The sequence below is a fragment of the Mustela erminea genome, chromosome 11 (assembly GCF_009829155.1).
Source record: "Mustela erminea isolate mMusErm1 chromosome 11, mMusErm1.Pri, whole genome shotgun sequence".
Classification (NCBI taxonomy): Eukaryota; Metazoa; Chordata; class Mammalia; order Carnivora; family Mustelidae; genus Mustela; species Mustela erminea.
The window spans coordinates 13,163,563-13,184,069 of NC_045624.1; the positions used below are offsets into that span (position 1 = coordinate 13,163,563).

The 20,507-nt window shown below is 39.0% G+C and overlaps 1 protein-coding gene across 8 annotated transcripts in view; it reads left to right on the forward strand.

Annotated features, from left to right (window-relative positions):
* The first annotated feature begins 494 nt into the window (after window positions 1-494).
* The window catches only part of BRAF (B-Raf proto-oncogene, serine/threonine kinase), a 188,052-nt gene continuing 168,039 nt past the window's right edge, over window positions 495-20,507 (forward strand). For 5 of the 8 annotated variants that reach the window (XR_004277020.1, XM_032305660.1, XM_032305662.1 and 2 more), the window contains exon 1: window positions 495-859. Coding sequence is in view for 7 of the 8 variants with exons in the window: in XM_032305660.1 (XP_032161551.1) it covers window positions 728-859 (132 nt within the window). In the remaining variant the exon portion in view is untranslated. The remainder of the gene's footprint in view (window positions 860-20,507) is intronic. The other 3 variants (XM_032305663.1, XM_032305664.1, XM_032305665.1) reach the window with 2 other exon arrangements.

The window sequence follows — 20,507 nt, forward strand, 5'->3', positions numbered from 1 at the left end:
TATTTAGACCCTCTTTAACAGGCCAGATCCTTTAATGAAACGGATACAAAAATCATTCTGATGATTTAGCTGCTCTTAAATACATTTCTATGAAATTCTCCTCGAATATTTCCACCTTGGGGTTTCAAATCTTATTTTTATGACACATTCGCTGTAATGGAAAAAAACACAAGTAGCATGGGCTTTCCCGTCTTCCTCCCTCTAGGATTTTAACTTCTCCTCCAACACCACCCATGCTCTTCTAGTAAATCCCACATTACAGAACAGGTTTAAGACCGAGAAGAGAATGAAGTAGGAAATCGGAGCCATGGAAACCGCGGAGCCGAGGAAACGTGCGCGCGCGACGGTGGGCAGGAGGGGAAGGAATCCTCCCCTGACGACGGCGCGAGGGCGCTCCTACGATTACGTCACGCACCCCGGGTGACGTCACGGCCGTGACACGGGGGTGACGCCGTTGCCGCGGCGACTTCTAGTCGTCTCCGCCCCCTTCCCCCGCCCCCCGCCTAGCGTCCTTCCCCCAATCCCCTCAGGCTCGGCTGCGCCGGGGGCCGCGGGCCGGTTCCTGAGGTGGCCCAGGAGCCCTCCCGCCGCCGGCGCCGCCCCGGCCGTCCCTCCCCGCCGCCCCCCGCCCTCCGCCTCCGCCTCCCCCCGCCCCCCCCCGCCCTCCGCCTCCCTTCCCCCTCCCCGCCCAGCAGCGGTCGCTCCGGCCCCGGCTCTCGGTTATAAGATGGCGGCGCTGAGCGGCGGCGGCGGCGGCGGCGCGGAGCAGGGCCAGGCTCTGTTCAACGGGGATATGGAGCCCGAGGCCGGCGCCGGCGCCGCGGCCTCTTCGGCTGCGGACCCTGCCATTCCCGAGGAGGTGAGTGCCGGCGCACCCTACACACCTCCGAGCTCTGGGCTCGGCTGGCTGGTGTTTTTTGGGGGAACGAGGTGGCGGTGGGGGCTCTGGTGCCCTCAGCCACATCCTTCTTTGGGTTCTGCGGGGTGGGAGATGGGCATCCCCGCCTTGTTCCTATCCGTCATGCAGCTCCTCGCTACGTAAACACACACAGTGGCCCAGGGGGGTTTCCCTGACTCGCACCCCAGCTTGGGGGATTCGGGCAGCATTGGTTGAGCAGGAGGCTATCAGTAGGGGGCGAGACTCAGGGTTGGTCCGAGAAGGTCACGGCTGGCTGAAGGTAGCCAGGCTCTCGTCTCTTCGATGTTTTCATTATTTTGGGGGTGGGGGCTAGGAGAGGGTGGCGGCATCCAGGTGAAAAGATGTAGGTTAGTAGCCGGGGCCGGGACCCCAGCTTGAGTTGCTGTTGTAATTATTATATGGTCACGGGAGTGATGGGGCGCATCATACCCCTCCTCTCTCCCTGATGTCCCCCTTTTCAGGCCGCTGCTCTCCCCTCCACTTTTCCACTTGTTTGGGGGATGTCTCTTCACCTGTTTTACCCAGCGGTTGGTTTTGATTTAATCTTGACTTGTTCAGCCTTAAATCCCACTGTTTCTGTTCTCCTTTTTATCCCGGTGTCAGGCCCCCAGTTCTGTGCTCTGTCGCTGAATGGTAACCCTCCCCCCAACCCATTCCCATCTGCTGCTCCGCTCTTTTGCCGGTTGTCGGACCTGCCAGCCTTCTGGCCTTAGTTTCTACTTAAAACCATTTTTGCACCTCTCTTACCCTAGTTCTCTTCAGGTCCTCTGGATCATTCTGCTGCTCCCTAACATTGTTATCTATTATCTTTACAAGTCCGTCTGGACGCTTTGGAGCTCCTTCCTTACTTTCTGAATCCTGAAGCTGTCAGGATTCCATCAGGTTTCATTTGCATTACAGACACTTTCTGGTTAGTCTTCCATTGTGTATTCACACCTCTTTATTTTTTCCTACCCATTTTTAAATAGATTTGATTGATTTCTTTCTGTTGTCCTCCTTTTTGTCCCAGTTTTTACCTTTCACTTTTCCCGCTTTGGCTTCTCCTTCTCTCGGCCTGTTTTTTGCAATATTCAGCCTCTTACCACTTTGTCAAATTACTTACGTTCGGTTTTTAGGGAAAATTTATTCCATTTAGTATTTGGCGTTGTACTGTATAAAATAACAACTTTATTATACTTTGCAAATTATGAGATACTATTTAGTATAATAACTGTGCTTTGTAATTGATTAGATAACGTGAGTTATTCCGTTGACTTTGCTCAAAGTTCTCTTTCCTTCCTACTGCTTACATTTGGTTTCCCAATTCTCAACGCCTCATTCTTGTCTGTGCAATGCTCCTTTTCCTGCTTCATCATCTTTGAAAATTCATCCTATATGCTTGCTCTAGTTTGTTCACAATAATAATTTTTCAGCCTCTTATACCACTTCCATCTATGCGCATCATGTGTTCTATACCATCATTTGATTTAAAGTTTTCATATCTTCTTTTTTTCTTTTTAAAAAATTAACATATAATGTATTATTTGCCCCAGGGGTACAGGTCTGTGAATCATCAGGCTTACACGTTTCACAGCACTCACCATAGCACATACCCTCCCCAGTGTCCATAATCCAGCCACCCTATCCCTACCCCCAACCCCCCAGCAACCCTCAGTTTGTTTCCTGGGATTAAGAGTCTCTTATGGTTTGTCTCCCTCCTGATCCCATCTTGTTTCATTTTTTCCTTCCGTAATTGCACGACTTTCCACTTAATTTTTAGTTTGCATTTTTGCTTGGATCAGTTTCCTCTAACATCTGTTCATTTTCCCCAACTTCTGGGATTCTAAGGATAGAGCTCTTCCCTTCTTCCATTTCCTAGTTTATTCTGATTTCCTAGTCGCCCGTTACCATTCATTTGGCCTTGTTTCCTGGCTTTTGGTTCTTGACTTGCTGAAGCTTCCTCTTGTCTTCCCCACACCTCCACATTCCTTCTTATTTATAAACAGCTTTGTTCCGTTGACATGGAAATTTATTTTTAGGATACATTGTTTTTAATAGCTAAATACTAGGGGTCACATCTGCTGTCTATTTTTTCCATGAATCGGATATGCCTTTGTCTTACCAGGCACAGGTGCCTCTGGGCTTGCTTTACTCTGTAGTGTATGTGTGGTTTTGTTGAATTGTAACTTTGAAGACTATTACAGAGTAGAAGAATGGATAAATTAATGGGTATGGGTCATGAAATTGTAATTCTCTGATTATAACATTGTTTACATTGAGAACTTTAAGGCTCAGTAGAACAGTTTGCAATGATGTAGAGAAGTCTTTTGTTAAGTACAGTCTCTGCTATCTTATTTGAAAGGGCCAGATTGTTTTTGAGTTCTATACTCAAGATTCTGATTCAGTAGGTGAGAGTGCCGTAAGTTTCAGTATTTTGGCACACTTCCTGGGCAGTTCTCATGTATCAGTGCTTGAGAACCACTACACTAATGAATTTAAGTTTAAATTTGCCAATCATTGGAAAGCATATTGGTATCTCCTGAAACTACAAAGGATACTCCTAACTAAATTCAATTAGAAGTGTTTTGTACTGCCTCCTCCTCTAAGGTTTTAATGTTTAGTGATGAATAGTTTTCCCTCTATAATTTCTGATAGGAGCTGATAATAAAGGTATTCGCATCGGGGAGGAGGGGAATAAATGATTAAAAGTGGATCTTTTTTGAATATAGACATCAATGTTATGGATGGCAGAAGAAATTCCTCCGAGAAATCATTTAAAATTTGAAGTTGTATTGTTAATCCAGTACAAACTGATATGTACCGTGGTCTTTTAATTGAACTATCTTCCTTATGTGTACTTGAAGAGATATAATTGCCAAGTGCATGGAAACAAATGAAGTTATACTTGTGTAAAATGACACATTTTATACTAAAGAATTCCCTTGCCTGACAGTAAAATAGTTTTCTGTTTTTGTTTTTAAAGTTTCTCAGAGGGAAATTTCAGCTGCATTAAAATTTCTGTCTATAGAGGGAAAGCACATTCATTGTTGAAAAATTAGAAAGCTATAAGTACAAAAAAAAAAAAAAGAAAAGAAAAAATCTGTAATCTTGCCACTAGGATATAATTAGTTTAAACATTTTGGTGTGTATCCAAAACTTTTTTAATGTTTGTATAATACAGTATATGTGGTTTTATAATATTTTTAAACTTAATATAGCAAAATATTTTACATTTCATTTTTTAAAACTAATCATTTTTCTTGGATATTAGAGTTTTTTTAACTGCTTGTTATCAAACATTTTAAACATAGAATGTATATTTTAGTTTTTAAATTGTTTTGGGAAGTGAACAGATTTCATGTCCTGTATTTCTGTTACTTTGTAGATGTCAAAATAGAATATTCTGGTAAATGATAGGAGCTTATTAGATATTTATGAAATGAATGTGCTTACACTTTGGGCGTTAAACCTTTACTTCTGACCATTTATATTTCCCCAATGTTTCTTTCCATGACCATATGGTATAATATGGGATAGCATGACTATATGATATAATAAATACATTTATTTTTTAAAATGTGTTCTACCAGAGTGTGATATTTATTAACTATTCTTCTGCTGTGTTTCTGTAGAAGGAGCTTCTTGTAGTTGCATTACAATTAAAATTACATTGTTTTCAAGATCTCTTATCACCAGCCTTAGTTAAGTTGTGTAATTATAATCATTGACTAAGCAGTATTCTGGGATGGGATCTTCTTTATCTTGTGGTCCAGGGTATTAAAACTCATCTTTATGAGCCGTGTGAAACCAGGTTGGATTACCTCATACTCCTAAAAGGGGGTAGTCCCGTTAGCATACTGTGTGCTTGTGTAGTTCTGGTTTTGCTGTTAATACTTTGTCTAGGTATTTTTGAAGGTGGAAAGAACATACCTGTTAAGCATAACTATAAAAGAGCTATTTGTCTTTAGCATTTCTCGTTGTCTCTTTGTGTATTCTTTCTCTTTCCTTCGCTTCTTTAGGCTTCTACTCCTTTTATTTAGAAAACTATCTGATATCAGTCACTTACACATGCTGACTGTTAAAGGAATCATTTATCAGTAAACAGATAAGAAAGGAATGTTGGTACTGGATGCTCAGATCTTTGAATGTAGTAAACCTAAGAGCAAACTTGATTTAATCTTGTTTGGATAATAGGCCAGAAAAATTATATTTGGATAACAGGCCAGAGAAGTTTGATTTTTCTCAATTCTCTGTCCTTTGCTTTCCTGATAAAGATGAATAGGAAGCTGTTGTAACAATTGTTAACCTATGTTCTGTGAATGGTGGGGAGGAGAGGAAAGGAGCAGGCTGCATTGTTATTTTTTATTTTTATTTTATTTAACATTTTCTTAAGACCTCATGCTTACCTGTTGAAGAATGAGGCAGCTGCTTAGCTTTCTTCCTTTTTCCTTTCCCCCAGTAATAAAGTTGTCTTCTCCTTTAGAATTGAAAATAGATTTTGTTTTCTTTTTTTTTTTTTTAATTTTATTTATTTCTTTGACAGAGACAGATCACAAGTAGGCAGAGAGAGGAGGAAGCAGGCTCCCTTCTGCGCAGAGAGCCCGATGCGGGACTCGATCCCAGAACCCTGAGATCATAACCTGAGCCGAAGACAGAGGCTTTAACCCACTGAGCCACCCAGGCGCCCTACATTTTGTTTTCTTAGACACCTTGATATTATTAATTTAGCTGCGTACTTAATGAAGATTTTGTATCACAATCCCCTTGTTTTAGGAAATGTAGTATGTTGCTATGCTTCCCATATTTCCTCTTCAAATTGTCATTACAGTAAGCCTTTATTATCAGTAATTCTTACTTGATTTTGTTTAACTTAGAAGTTGATTTGAGTCTTCTACTCATTCTCTGTTTTACCCACATTGGTTATTCTGTGAGGTCAGGATCAGCAATAGTTAGAGAACTGAGTTCAAAATAGGTGAGCCTGTATAGGAGCTTTTCTGTTTTTTAAAGGTAAACAGTGCTTTTATAGTCATAATGTTATAGATAATATAAGAATCAAAAAGATAGTCTCATTTGTTCCATTCCTTTGTTAAATATTTGCTGGAGGCATAGACGTACTCTGGGAGGTAGTCTTTATTTTTTAGTTTCTTTTGGCTACCAACCTACTTTACTATCATACATAATTAGCATGGTAGAAGAAACGCTTAATACAGCCTACACCCTAACATTAAGCAATTATTTTTTCTACCCTCTACCCTCTGAGATTATTTTGGTTTCCATGTTTTCTCTTGGGCTTAAAAAACTATTAGTCTTGTTTCTTCTCATATCAAGACTATGCATATAGAGGGAAATGAATGCCCAGTAACATTACATTCCTTTCTGGGTCTTGGGAATATCCTTGATACAGAATAGAAAAATTGCTCTGAACTCAATTAACTTTGTCTTCTGGAAGCTCTGTAACGTCAAATGAAACATCATTTTCATTCTTGTAATATGGCTGTAGTTATTGACAGCACTTTTGGGACAAATGTTCCATAGGATGGTAGTTTTTACAGGGTAGTATACCACTGTGAGAAATTCAGGTTTTAAGTTCCTCTAATACGTGCATAGGAGAAATAGATTTTGTCTGTACTGAACATTTTTTTTATCTTCACCTTTTGCAACAGTATCTGGCACGTAGGTACTCAGATTTTTAGTGAAAGAAATAGTGAATGGAACCTTAATACATATGATGCATTCTATTTTTTTGTACTTTGCAGTTCTCTTTTTTTTTTTTTTTTTTTTAAGATTTTGTTTATTTATTTGACAGACAGAGATCACAAGTAGGCAGAGAGGCAGGCAGAGAGAAAGTGGGGCTCCCCGCTGAGCAGAGAGCCTGATGTGGGACTCAATCCCAGGACCCTGGAATCATGACCTGAGCCGAAAGAAGTGGCCCAACCAACTGAGTCAACTGGGTGCCCTGCAGTTCTCTTTTTCTATGCTACTTATAAGTCAGTTTACTAGATTGACAACCAGTTGGTTCCAAAGGGCATTTTTAAAAAACACTGTTTCTGGGCTTCAAAGGCCTTCTTCAGAGGTTAACTGAAGGCTATGTTCAGTCCCCCTACATCTTAACTCTTGAAGTTCTTCATTTTTCTGCTTTACATATTGCTCTCCTTGAAAAAAAAAAAAAAGAAGTGTTTTTATGGCTGTAGAGATTTTAGAGCTTCTGTGTATGAAGAGAGATGTGCACTGGCATGAATCTTCTCAGTTGTAATAATCTGTGTGGGAAATTTCAACAACATGTACCTTAACAGTGTTCAGCAAACATTTTTTTGGTAAAGGGTCAAATAGTAAAACTTTATGCACTATGGGCCTAACTGCTTTGTTGCTGTCAAAATAACAGACTCAACAATGGCATTATAGCACAAAACCAGCTAGACTGTGTAAGCAAGTGAGCATGACTGTTCCAATAAAACTGATGGACACTGAAATTTGAATTTCATATAATTTTCACGTGTTGTGAGTAGTCTTGATTTTTTTTCAACCATTTCATGGGCTAGTACTAAAATAAATGATGGCGCAGATTTAGTTCATGGGCCAAGGTTTTCAGACTCCTGGTCTGGGGAGACTGAATTATATTAGAGGTTTTGAAATTAAGGTGTAGGTTAGAGGTATATAGAAAGTTCATAATTGCTTTTTGAGAAAGATCAGGTTGATTTGGTTTTAATTTACATACATCATAATGTACCATTCTAACTGTACAGTTTGATGAGTTTTGACAAATGTAAATGATCCTGCAACTCCTGCCGCAATCTAGACACAGAACATTTCCATCATCTCAAATGTTCCTAGTTCCTCCGCATTCTGTCCCCTTCCCTGACCCTCAGTTCCTAGCAGACACTGGTCTGATCTCTAGTTTTACCTTTCCCAGAAAGTTATATGAATGAAGTCATGCAAGTACGGGGTTTATGTATTTGGCTTCTTTCATTTAGTTTGATGTTTTTGAGATTCACCCATGTTAAATGTATCACCAATTAGTTTCTGCTTATTGTTTAGTAATACTTTGTTGTATGGATGTGTTCCCATTTATTTTATACATTTACCTGTTGATGAGTAGTAGGGTGGTTTTTATTTCTTAGCAATTATAATAAAGATTGCTATAAACACATGGGTTCAGGTTTTTGTTCAGGGTTCAGGATATTTATTTCCATTTCTCTTGAGTAAGAACGTAGAAGCAGGGTTGATTGATAGATTGTATGGTAAGTTTATATTTAACTTTATAAGAAACTGCCAATCCAATTTTTAAAAATGGGCAGAGGATATGGACAGACATATCTACAGAAGACGTAGAGATGGCCAACAGACACTTGAAAAGATGCTCAACATCACTCATCAGGGAAATGCAAATCAAAATCAAAGTGAGATACATCACACGACACCTGTCAGAATGGCTAAAATCAAAACTCAAGAAACAACAAGTGTTGGTGAGGATATGGAGAAAAAGGAACCCTCATGCTCTGTGGAAATGCAAACTGGTACAGATGCTTGTGGAAGACAGTATGGAGATTTCTCACAAAAATAAAAATAGAACTACCCTGTGATTCAGTAATCACACACCTGGGTATTTACAGAAACACCAATTTGAAGAGATATATGCACCCCTGTGCTTATTGCAGGATTATTTACAGTAACCAAACTATGGGAGCACCACGAGTGTCCATCGACTGATGAATGATAAATAAGTGGTGTGTGTGTATGTGTGTGTATATATAGCACATGGGAATAGTATTAATCCTAAGGAAGAATGAAATCTTGCCATTTGCAACAGCACACATGGATCTATAATGCCAAATACGTCCGAGAAAGACAAATAACTGTATGATTTCACTCATATGTGGAATTTAAGAAACAAAACAAATGAACAAAGAAAATAAAGGCAAGCCAAAAAAATACCAGACATTTTACCCCCCTAAGATTTTATTTATTTATTTGTGAGAGAGAGAGCACAAGAGCATGCTTATGGGCAGAGGGAGAAGCAGACTCCCTGCTGAGGAGGGAGCTGATATGAGGCTTGATCCTGGTGCTCTAGGATCATGACCTGAGCCAAAGGCAGATACTTAACCAACTGAGCCATGCAGGCACCCCCCAAAGCGGACTCTTAACAATAGATAACAAACATGGTTACCAGCGGGGAGTTGGTACTGGTACCAACTCTTGATGAGCACTGGGTAATAAATTTTGAAACTGTTGAATCACTGTATTGTGCATTTGAAACTAATATAACAAGGTGTGTTAACTACACTGGAATTAAAGAAAGAAGTAGGACCATTTTGTATTGTCACCCATAGTGAATGAGTGTTGCAGTTACTCCGTATCCTTGTCAGGATTTGATATTGTCATTGTTCTTAGTTTTAGCCATTCAAGTAGGTATGTAATAGTTGTTCATTGTGGTCTTGATTTGTATTTTTCTAATACCTAATTTTGGGCATCTGTTTATGTGCTTACTTACTATCCACATATTTTCTTAGGTTAAGTCTCCCATTTAAATCTTTTTATTCAATATTTATCTTCTCGTGGAGCTGTAAGAACACTGTATTTATATTCTGGATATAAGTCCTGTATATCAGTATGTGTTTTGCACGTGCCTCCCTGTCTGTGGCTTGTCTTTTTCATTTTCCTAATTACCTTGTCCATTTTATTATTTTTTTCTTTTATGTTTCCTGCTTTTTGTGTCCTATTCAGTAAATCTTTATCTAATTTTAAGATCATAAAATTTTCTCCCTTGTTTTTGTTCTAGAAATGTTGTAGTTTTAGCTGTTACATTCAGGTCTATGATCCATTTGGAGTTAATTTTTATATATGTTGTGAGGTAAAGGTTAAAGTTTCTTCATTCTTTTTCATATGGGTGTCCGGTTGTTTCATAGGTATTGAAGAAACTTTTTTCTATCGGGCTACCTTGGCACCTTTATTGAAATCAGTTGATTATACTTGTAGTCTCTTTTATTGACCTCTATGTCTCTTCTTTGGCCAGTACCACATTATCTTGATTACTGTAGCTTTATAGTTAATTCTTAAAATTAGGTAGATCCAATTCTTAGGTTTTTTAGAACTTTAAAATTTGATTTTTTTAATTTCTTGTGTTAACTATACTTTTGGAAGGAAAAGGACCATAATTTTCTTACTCTCAGAGGTGTTTTCTACCCCAGGATTCACTACTATATATAAATAGTACACTCCTATCTTGAATTATTTGGTGGGGAGGTTCATGAAAAATGGCAGGTAAAGAAAACCTATTACATCCAAAATTAATTTCTCTATAAGAAATGAAGGGGATGTTTCAGTAGGTTGCACAAAAATGTCAATACTGTCCTTTTTACCATATTGCAAAAATTTTTTTTTATTTAAAAAGAAATTTTTAAAAGATTTTATTTATTTGACAGAGAGACACAGTGAGAGAGGGAACAGAAGCTGGGGGAGTGGGAGAGGGAAAACCAGACCCTCCCGCAGAGCAGGGAGCCTGATGCGGGGCTTGATCCCAGAACCCTGGGATGATGACCCACGCCAAAGGCAGACGCCTGATGACTGAGCCACCCAAGCGCCCCCATATTACAAAAATATTAACTAATGAAAATACATACAGGTGAAAGTCACTATATTAAGATGTTTACTCACCAAAGAAGTCACTGAAAATGTCAGTTGGTGGAATATACTAGTTAATAGTGTTATTCTCCATCTTCATTTTAAGAGTTCTTTCCTTTGAAACCCGTGTCATGTTCTGTGATCTTCCAGAATTAGCACCTTTATTAATCTTAGAGTCATTGTTAAATTGTTTTTACTAAGGATAATGCATATGGTAGTTGTTGGTCATATTTCTACCTTTTTTCATTGGGGGCGCATAGGATCCTTCATCTTTTTGTTGTTGTTGTTGTTGTTACACTGGTGAAAGCTTTTTATGGCTTAGCTTAAGGGGAGCCCCTACAGTACAAAATATTTCTGGTCATGCTTTTCATTTAGGTATTAAAAAGCAAAAAAATCAGCAAATGTGTTCATAAGTCATAAATATCTGACTAGTACAGGGCGATGTGACAGTTGGTAAGGTAGATACCATCTAAACTTTTGTTCATGTTGCAAGGAGTGTTATTCCAGTTGTATTTGATTACCTTGCAAATTTTGAAACTGCCCTTCCAGGGAGAGAGAAACTCAGTATTTTGGCAGACCACTTTCAACTGTTGTTCCAAAATTAGTGGTTTTTAGGGTTTTTTGTTGTTGTTTTGTGTTCTTTTAGTGCTTTTCCTAGGGTGCCTGGGTGGCTCAATTGGTTAAGTGTCCCACTCCTGATTTGGGCTCCGGTCATGATCTCAGGGTCCTCAGATGGAGGCCCCTGTGGGGTTCACACTCATTGGAGAGTCTGCTTTTCTCCTTCAGCCCCCCACCTCACCCCACACTGTCTGGCACTTGTGCACACTCTCTCTAATAAATCAATAATTTTTTTTTTTTAAGATTTTATTTATTTACTTGACAGAGAAAGATCACAAGTAGGCAGAGAGGCAGGCAGAGGGAGAAGGGATGCAGGCTCTCTGCTTGGCAGAGGCTTGATCCCAGGACCCTAAGACCATGACCTGAGCCGAAGGCAGAGGCTTAACCCACTGAGCCACCCAGCTGCTCCTAAATCAATAAAATCTTAAAAATATATTTTTAAAAGATTTTATTGATTTATTTGACAGAGAGAGATATCACAAGTAGGAAAAGAGGCAGGCAGAGAGAGAGAGGAGGAAGCAGGCTCCCTGCCTGATGCCAGGCTGGATCCCAGGAATCTGGGATCATGACCTGAGACAAAGGCAGAGGCTTTAACCCATTGAGCCACCCAGGTGCCCCAATCTTTAAAAAAATATTTGAAATGCTTTTCCTTATTGTAAAAGATACTTTGTGTTTAAATTGAAAAATACTCTATTCTTACATTTGTTTCTTGTAGTAAATATATAGCTGTTAAATAAATAAAAAATGACTTTTTAGAACAGCTCAAATTAATTGAAATTTTAAGATGCTTTAAATTAGTTACTTTGAGTATTTTGAAGCAATTTAAAATATTGCTTGGGTGTGATCCTCTATTGCTGTAGGATTTTTAAACTGTAGTTTCTACATTATAATATTGGGAAAATAAATTTCTGTTTGGTCTTATAGATGGAGTTTTTGAGACAGAGTGAGTGTGAGCAGGGTGGAGGGACAGAGGGAGAGAGAGTCTTAAGCAGACTGCATGCCGAGCATGGAGCTAGACATGGAGCCTGATGCGGGGCTCCACATGGGGCTCAAGATGGGGCTTGATTTCAGGACTCTGAGATCATGACCTGAGCTGAAATCAGGAGTGGGTGGCTTAACTGACTGAGCCACCCAGGTGCCCCTAGATGGAATTTTGAGACTAAAGGAGGATTAATAGCTCCAACAGTAACATTATAAATAGTTCTTTGAATCTTTATGTTTTATATTGTCAGCCTGGGTCTAATAGCTTTTCCTCTGTTTTAAAGTTTATATTTTCTACTTAGAAATCTTTGTGTAACTTAGAGGAGTAGAAACAAACAATTACTAATTTAAAAGTCTTATGTAGGTATTATATTTTAGAGTTCTTAGCATAATTTCTGGTAATGTTATATGGAGGCTATTTAATTCCCATTCATTATGAAAGTATCTTATCTTCTGTAAATTATATAACTTTCTTTACTATAAAAAGGTAAAGTACTGTTGTTATTCCTAAATAGCTCAAAGTTGGTTTCTTACACGATTGTATTTCCATGGGTGTGGTATCAGAACTTCAGATAGGGAGGAGATAACAATTCAGTGTAGTTGTTACATTTCTGTTGTACAACCACTGAAAGTGTTCATTCCCCCTTAGTTTTTACATGCTTCTAACATTTGAAATATTCCACCTATATCTTCCTGCAGGTGTCTTCTTATATTAACATTAAATTATATAATCTTAAATTGTTTCATTATGCATGAAAATTTAGCGTAGTTTAGTCTTTTAGTAACTCTATTACAGAGGATTTTTCTGCTGTTGAATTTGACACTTAAGTTTCTATATGTATTTATGAAGGAAGGGCGCCTGGGTGGCTCAGTTAGTTAAGCCACCCGCTCTTGATTTCTGCTCAGGTCATAGGATCAAGCCCTGGGTTGGCTTGGTAGAGCCTGCTTGGGGTTCTCTCTTCTTCTGCCCCTCCCCTACCTTTCCTGCAAGTGCACTCTCTCTCTCAAAGAAAAAAAAAGGAGGAGATTTTTGGTTACTGGTTATCATGGGTGGGTCTTTGAAAGAACAGTTTAAATAGTTATAGCAACTTTTCTGTGTCATATCCTTTCATACACTGCTTGATTTTCGCTCTGCCTCCCCTATGGAGTGGTATGAGAATAAAAAGAGATGGTGAACATGTAAAAGCTTTCACAAAATTATAGTAGGGTTATTTTTCTGTTTTCAAGACAAAAAATATATTAAAATTTTCCTTTCAGAAGTCTTTGTGGCATTTTTTAGAATGTTCAGTGACAGCCCATGGCTCTACTTGTTACAAACTTTTGGTGGTTCTTAATATAAGATTATTGATAGGACTATTTAAATGTTGATTGTTTGATAGAACTGTTGACTGTTGATTTAAACCACTACTAAGTTAAAGAAACAAAGTGCCAACATATTGATACTTTTACTAAGCATTTCATAGGAAAGAGGCAAAATGTATTAATATGATAGTACAGAGACTGTCTTTAAAGTCTATAAAGTCTCATTACTTCATAGGAAAAATATAAGTGTTACGACTTATGTTAGACTTTGGTATTTTTAAAGCTATGACCCACCATTTTCCTTCTCATCCTTCCAAAACTGTATTGATGACTTTTGTATTAAGTCATTTCATAGGCCAGTAGGTATTCAAGTATTCAATAAATATTTGAGTGCCTACAGTATACTAGGTAGTACTCTAGGTGTTTAGGAGTACATTTGAATGATCTCTACCCTTATCTAGGTTATATGCTGGTGGAGGTGTGTGTATGTAGTGGGGGAGGGGCAGACACACACAAAAAGAAAATTATAAAGTATGTTTGAAAGTAATAAGCACTATGGAAAAATAAAACAGGACAAGGTTTGCAATTTAAAATAGGGAGATTAGGGTAGGGTTTTAGTTGAGAAGGTTAATACAAGTAAAGATTTTAGAAGGTAAAGGAAAAGCATTTCAGACAGAAGAACCAAACTCAACGGTTCTGAGTCAGGAATGTGCCTTGTCTATTAGGGAAACAGCAAGGAGGTCAAAGTTGGTGCAGTGGCTTAAAGAAAGGACGCAAGTTGTAGGAGGTGAAATCTAAGTGGTGTTGGAGTAGGAGGGGGGAACAGAAGCATGACCAAAGGCCTTTGACTTTTGCTTTAAGTGAAATGGGTAGCCTTTCAAAGTTTGAGCAGTCAGAACAGAGTTACAGGAGTTAGTTATGAACAGAAATGTTCCAGTGGCTATACAGAGAACAGACTGTAAATGGACAAGGGTAGATGTAGGGGAACTAGGAAGGAAGCCTTTGGAATTACCTAGAAAGTGGTTTAGACCGCATTGGAAGCAGTAGAAGGATTGAGAAACGATTCTGGATGTTTTAAAAGTAGAGCCAATAGGATTTGTTGATAGGTTGAACGTGAGGTGTGCAAGAAAGAGAGGTGTCAACGGGGAAAGGAGGGCACAGATTAAGAATTCAGTTTGGGATATGTTAAGTTTGAAATATCTATAGTTTGGGAGTGAGGCCTAGTGACAGAAACTGTTTGCCATATGTATGTCTTACTTTCTTCCTGAATATGCACTTAGACACTTCTCCTTAGTACTTAGGTGTCACGGTCATACGATTAAGTTCTGGCTAATGTAATATGAGTACATGCAATATACACTAATTCTAGGTCTGGTCTATATAAACACCTTCCTTCCTGTTTTTCCCTTCTGGTTGGTTGAAGCATGATGATTCCGAGGATAAGTTGGAAGCCCTGTGTTGTAAATGGTAGATTGACCATTAGCCTAGGTTTCTGAATACTGCATGGGTAAAGACCACCTTGCTAACCTTTCCAACAGCCTAGTACTATTAGATGGATAAGAAATTAGCTTTCATTGTATTTGAGTCCTTATGCCTTTTGAGTGTATTTGTCATAGCAGTTAGCAAACCCCAAATTTGGGATTTGGGTGGCATTTAAAGCTGTGATATTGATGTGATTATCAAGGAAATGAGCATAGATAGGAAGAAAGAGAGCCAAGTTTGGAGAAAAGAGGAGAGCCTGAGAAGGAGCAACCAGTAAGGTAGGAAATCGAATGAAGAAAGTTCATTAATAGAGAGTGGTCAGTTGTATATGCTGCTAGGAGAAGTAAGATGCTAAGAATTCATCATTGGAGCTAACAGAGTAGAGGTATTGTGATCTAGACAAGAATAGAACATTGAGGGGTGCCTGGGTGGCTCAGTTGGTTAAGCCTTCGGCTCAGGTCATGATCCTGGAGCTTCAGGATCGAGTCCAGCATTGGGCTTCCAGCTCCATGGGGAGTCTGCTTCTCTCTCTGACCTTCTCCCCTCTCACGCTCTTTCTCACTCTCTAAAGTAAATAAATAACCCCCCCCCCCAAAAAAAGAAAAAAAGTAGAGCATTGAGATGAGGTTCCAAGGAGATAATTCTGATTGAGTGATTTTTAAGGAAGAATAGAAGGGGAAGTGAAGGTAGTGAAGAATTTTCCCATGAAGGGGAACAGAGAAAGGGGGCATTAGCTAGTGAGGAAGTAGGGTCGTGGAATTTTTTTTTTAATGATTAAAAAAAAATGAGGACATATGGTGATAGGAATGAATCCTTACAGTGTAAAATATTAATGGTTTCTGGAGAGAGAGAAGGAAGGGTGAGGGAGAGAGGGACACTGCTGGCGTCCTCTCTGAAGGAAAGAGGGAAAGGGATTTAGTGGCAGGTGGAAGGATTGGCTCTCAATAGGAGCATGGATACTTGATGATAATACATGGTAAGGCAGAGTGTAGATACAATGTTGATACAATGCGATGATGGGAGTCCATATGTGTTCTCTTCCAGTTGCTTTCTTCTGGTTTATGCAGCAGTAAATTATTCAGATTATAAAGCTAGAGTTTTTGTTGTCGTTCTGTTTTGTTTCTCTTTCAGACTGAAAACCTGGGTACTGTGAGGATACCTCAAAAAAATTTCTGAGGGTTAAGAGTAGCAAGGAAGAGACTCACTGGGTTTGTGGAGGGTGGAAAGGCAATCTCTGCTTCAACCAAAGTAGTTCTATTTAATATGTTGCTATATTGAAATTGTGCTGGAGATTTCATATGGTGGGGGGAAAGGCTTCTAAAATATAACACCTTTTTTTTTTTTTTTTAGATTTGATGTATGTATTTATTTATTTAGAGCATGTGGGCATGGTGGGTAGAGGGGGAGAGAGAGAATCTCAAGCAGACTTCCTACTGAGTGCAGAGTCCAATGTGGACCTCAGTCCTACTACCCGTGAGATCATGACCTGAGCCAAAAACCAAGAGTTGGACACTTAAACAGCTGAGCCACCCAAGCACCCCTAGAAGATAACACTCTTGATGGAAAAAACAGGGCATGCACATGGCAGTATGTCATTAAGTGCCTGAGTGGATGATGGAGTAGCTCAGAAATGGAATGTTTTTGTAGGCTAATGAGGTCTTGATAGAAGTTAGTGTTTAGGGGCACCTGGGTGACTCAGTTGTTAAGCATCTGCCTTTGGCTCAGGTCATGATCCCAGGGTCCTGGGATCGAGTTTCACATCGGGTTCCCTGCTCAGGGGAAAGCCTGCTTCTCACTCTCCCACTCCCCCTGCTTGAGTTCCCTCTCTCTCTCTGTGCCTCTCTGTCAAATAGATAAAATCTTAAAAAAAAAAAAGAAGAAGAAGAAGTTCGTGTTTAACGTAGACAGGTGGAAGGAAGGAAAAAGATATAATAGATAATGTGAATAGACTTTGCAAAGAACTGGAGTTAGAGATATATATGGTACTTTTGTTTAAGGAACAGGATTATCATGTTTATAGTTGAGTGACTTGTATGAAATAAAATTTGGCTATACTAGACAGGATTGCATTGTGGAGAATAGTTATAGACTGAAAAAAATTTTATAAATTTTTTAAAACATTTATTTATAAGAGAGAGGAGAGAGAGCTTGCACAAGGTTGGGTGGTGGCTGGAGACAGAGAGAGGGGGAGAAGCAGGATCCCCGCTGAGCAGGAAGCCCGACTGAACTTGGAGCTTGATCCCAGGACCCTGAGATTATGACCAGAGCTGAAGGCAGTCACTTAACCGACTGAGCCACCCAGGCGCTTTTAGACTGAAAAAAATTTAGCTTTGTATTATGTGTAGTGAGATGAAATTGGAGGTCTAAAATAAATGATGAGGGACACCTGCGTGGCTCAGTTGGTTTAGCATCTGCTTTCATCTGCTTTCGGCTCAGGTCATGATCCCAGGGTCCTGGGATTGAGCCCCGCATCAGGCTCCCTGCTCAGTGGAGAGCCTGCTTCTCCCTCTGCCTGCTGCTCCCCCTGCTTGTGCTCTCTCTGTCAAATAAATAAATAAAATATTTTTAAAAAATTAAATTATGAAACCAGTGTTTAAGGGTGATTGAATTGGTAAGGGTTATAGGATAAATAGATTCAATATGGGATAAGGTCAAGCCACCAAAAATGTTTATGGAAAAACTTAGCAGTAAAACATACTGTGTCGCTGTTGAAGCTTGGGTTCTTTGATGGTGAATACTGAGACGCTGTTTGCAGTGCATGGTATTTCGTAGGAATCAATGCCTGTGAAGGAAGAGGCAAGTTACAGGACTGGGCACAGGATGAAATTGCATTGTGATACGGGCCTCATCAATCTTTTGCCTATTAGTGTGGAGCTGTGGACTGAGGATTGCCTGTCAAAAGGACGTGAGCCAAATGTCTGAGCCTCCTAGCTTGGATGTGGGTTGCAGTTAAGGTGGGCTGTGGAGGAGATGACATTTGGAAGCTGTCTGCTGACTGTCTTCATAGCTGGAGAGTAATGCCTCCCATAAAGGTGGAGCTTGGTCATGCATCTCTTTGTCTTCTGCAGACAGTGGGTCTGCGTGTGGGCAGTTCTTCCCCAGGGGGCAGTTTTGAAATACTTGGAGGTGTTTTGGTTGTTCCCAGTATGGGGGAAGAGGGTGGCATTAGCCTTTAATGAGCAAGGACCAGGGAAGTCAGCTCTCTGAGTGTTAAGGACAGTCTGCACATTTAAGAATTGTTTGAATAACCGCAGGACTTAGAGTTATTTTTTGGAATTTTTTGGTGAAAAAAGTGGCAATAATGATCTGATCTTAGAAACGAACTTTGTTTTAGGTATGAGGCATTGTTTTAATATACACAAAAAGTTGCAAGCATTTAATTATCACATAAATTTTAGGAATATTAAAATTTTTGATCAGAACTTTATCAGGAGTTCTTTACCGCGTCAGAAAATCACATCATCGGTGGCAGTGCCACTTGCACACTATTGGGTGACTCAAATACTTTCCCTCTCAGTCTATAGTTGTCACCACTACAGTTGTAGTGATTCTCTGTATAGATATAAGCATCAGATACCCTCATTATATTTATTTTAATAATAGCTTGCACATTTTGAAGTATCATTTTATTACTAATTTATTTCTTTCATATGATTAAAAATATAATTAGGGTGTTACTGACTTTTGAAATTTCACTTAGGCAGGCCATCTCTATTTAATTTTAGGATGGTATGGGGGTGTTACAAAATAGTTGTCATAAAAAAGGGGAAATTGATTTGTTTTCAGTAATGGTGGATTGCATTATTTCAGATCAACCCTTTTGATGAAGACAACTAAAAATCTTGGAAACAATCTTTTAAAAAATTTTAAAGGAATTAAAGAGCTGAAAAGGGAGTAGACAGCTGCAAGGCTACATTTTAGGAAAAAGGCAGGAACCTGGGGAAATAAGTAAAGGATGAAGTAGCTTTTGTCTAAGGGCAGGTGCCAATCTATTTAGATTTGGGCTTTGGTTTTGGTATGCTTAATAGGTTATAGAGGATAGAAGTCAGGGCCTAGAGTTCATCCAAAAGGAGAGTCAAAAAGGAGAGGAACTCTCTTTTAACATGCTATCCCAAGGACTCCATTATTTGGTAAGGGTGAAATGGAACTAAACTGTCTACCCACTCCCGTATCTAGGGGACTGTAGATTTGGAGCAGGGGAAGAAAAAGGAAATTAAGAAAAATAAATCCTTCAAGCTGTGACCACAGTTTAGCTCTCACACTGATTAACAGCTTAGATTTGTCTTGCCTGGGTGGTCAGGGACCCTCAAACCTTTTATCATAATTCCTGGTTTCAAACTGGTAGTACTCACAAGGACTGTCAGAAGGAAAGCAAATTATCTTTGGAAAGATTCTGAACGGGATTGCCACCAATAATTTTTCAAGGGCAGTAATTAGTGCACTGTCACAAGTCACCAAGCATAGTAAAACACACACACAAGTTAAAATTAACATGATATATGTGTATAGAATTCCTCAAGTAATATAATTTAAGGTTTCTGTAGTTTTTTAATGGAGATGTAATTGACATATAAATGTGTAGTTTGCTTTATGTTCATATACCTCAAAATAAGTTTTTAAAAAGAAAAATATAATAACATGCATGGAAATACCACTGTGAATAAGAAACAGATCAAAAAAACCCCTCAAATATCAGACGGATTTAAAACAATTGCTACTTGTTATGTTGAAAGAATAAAAGACAAATTTGAAGGCAAGCAGAGAACAAGAGACTATAACAAGTTCCTTAGTAAACTTGAGAAAATTAAATACAAAGTGCAGAAATGAGACTATGCCAAATATACCGAAGGGAAAGCTTGAGCAGATTATTTCTAACTGAAGAAGAATTAGTTACCTGGAAGATAAGACAGGAAAAAGTTTCCTGACTGTACTGCTAAGAGTCAAAACAATAGAAAATATTGAAGAGAGATTGCATGATAAGAAAGATAGAGTGAGATCTAACTTATTTAAGTTTCATAAAGAGAGGAAAGAGAGAATGATGCAAAGGTAATATTTGAAGAGTAATTTCTGGTTGAAAATTTTCTAGTTCTGATGAGAAACCAGTTGATAGGAAGCTCAATGAATTTCTGATAGTATAAATAAAAAGAAATCTGCACCCAGACAAATCAGTGAAATGGCATAAACCCCGATACAAAGAGAAAAATCTTAAAAGCAGCCAGAGGAAAAAAAGACTTCTTTCAAAGGAGCAGTTATGCAGAGATAGCTAACTTCTCAACAGAAGGGTATGTCTTGGGGTGCCTGGGTGGCTCAGTGGGTTAAAGCCTCTGCCTTTGGCTCAGGTTATGATCCCAGGGGCCTGGGATTGAGCCCCGCATTGGGCTCTCTGCTCAGCGGGGAGCCTGCTTCCTCCCCTCTCTTTCTCTCTCTGCCTGTCTCTCTGCCTACTTGTGATCTGTCAAATAAATAAATAAAATCTTAAAAATTAAAAAAAAGGAAGAAAGGTATGTCTTTTTTTTTTTCCCAGAATAATTGCCAATGTATACTTATAAATTCTGTACTTAGTGAAACTATCCCTTAAGGATGAGGTAAAAGTTTATTTTAACGAACT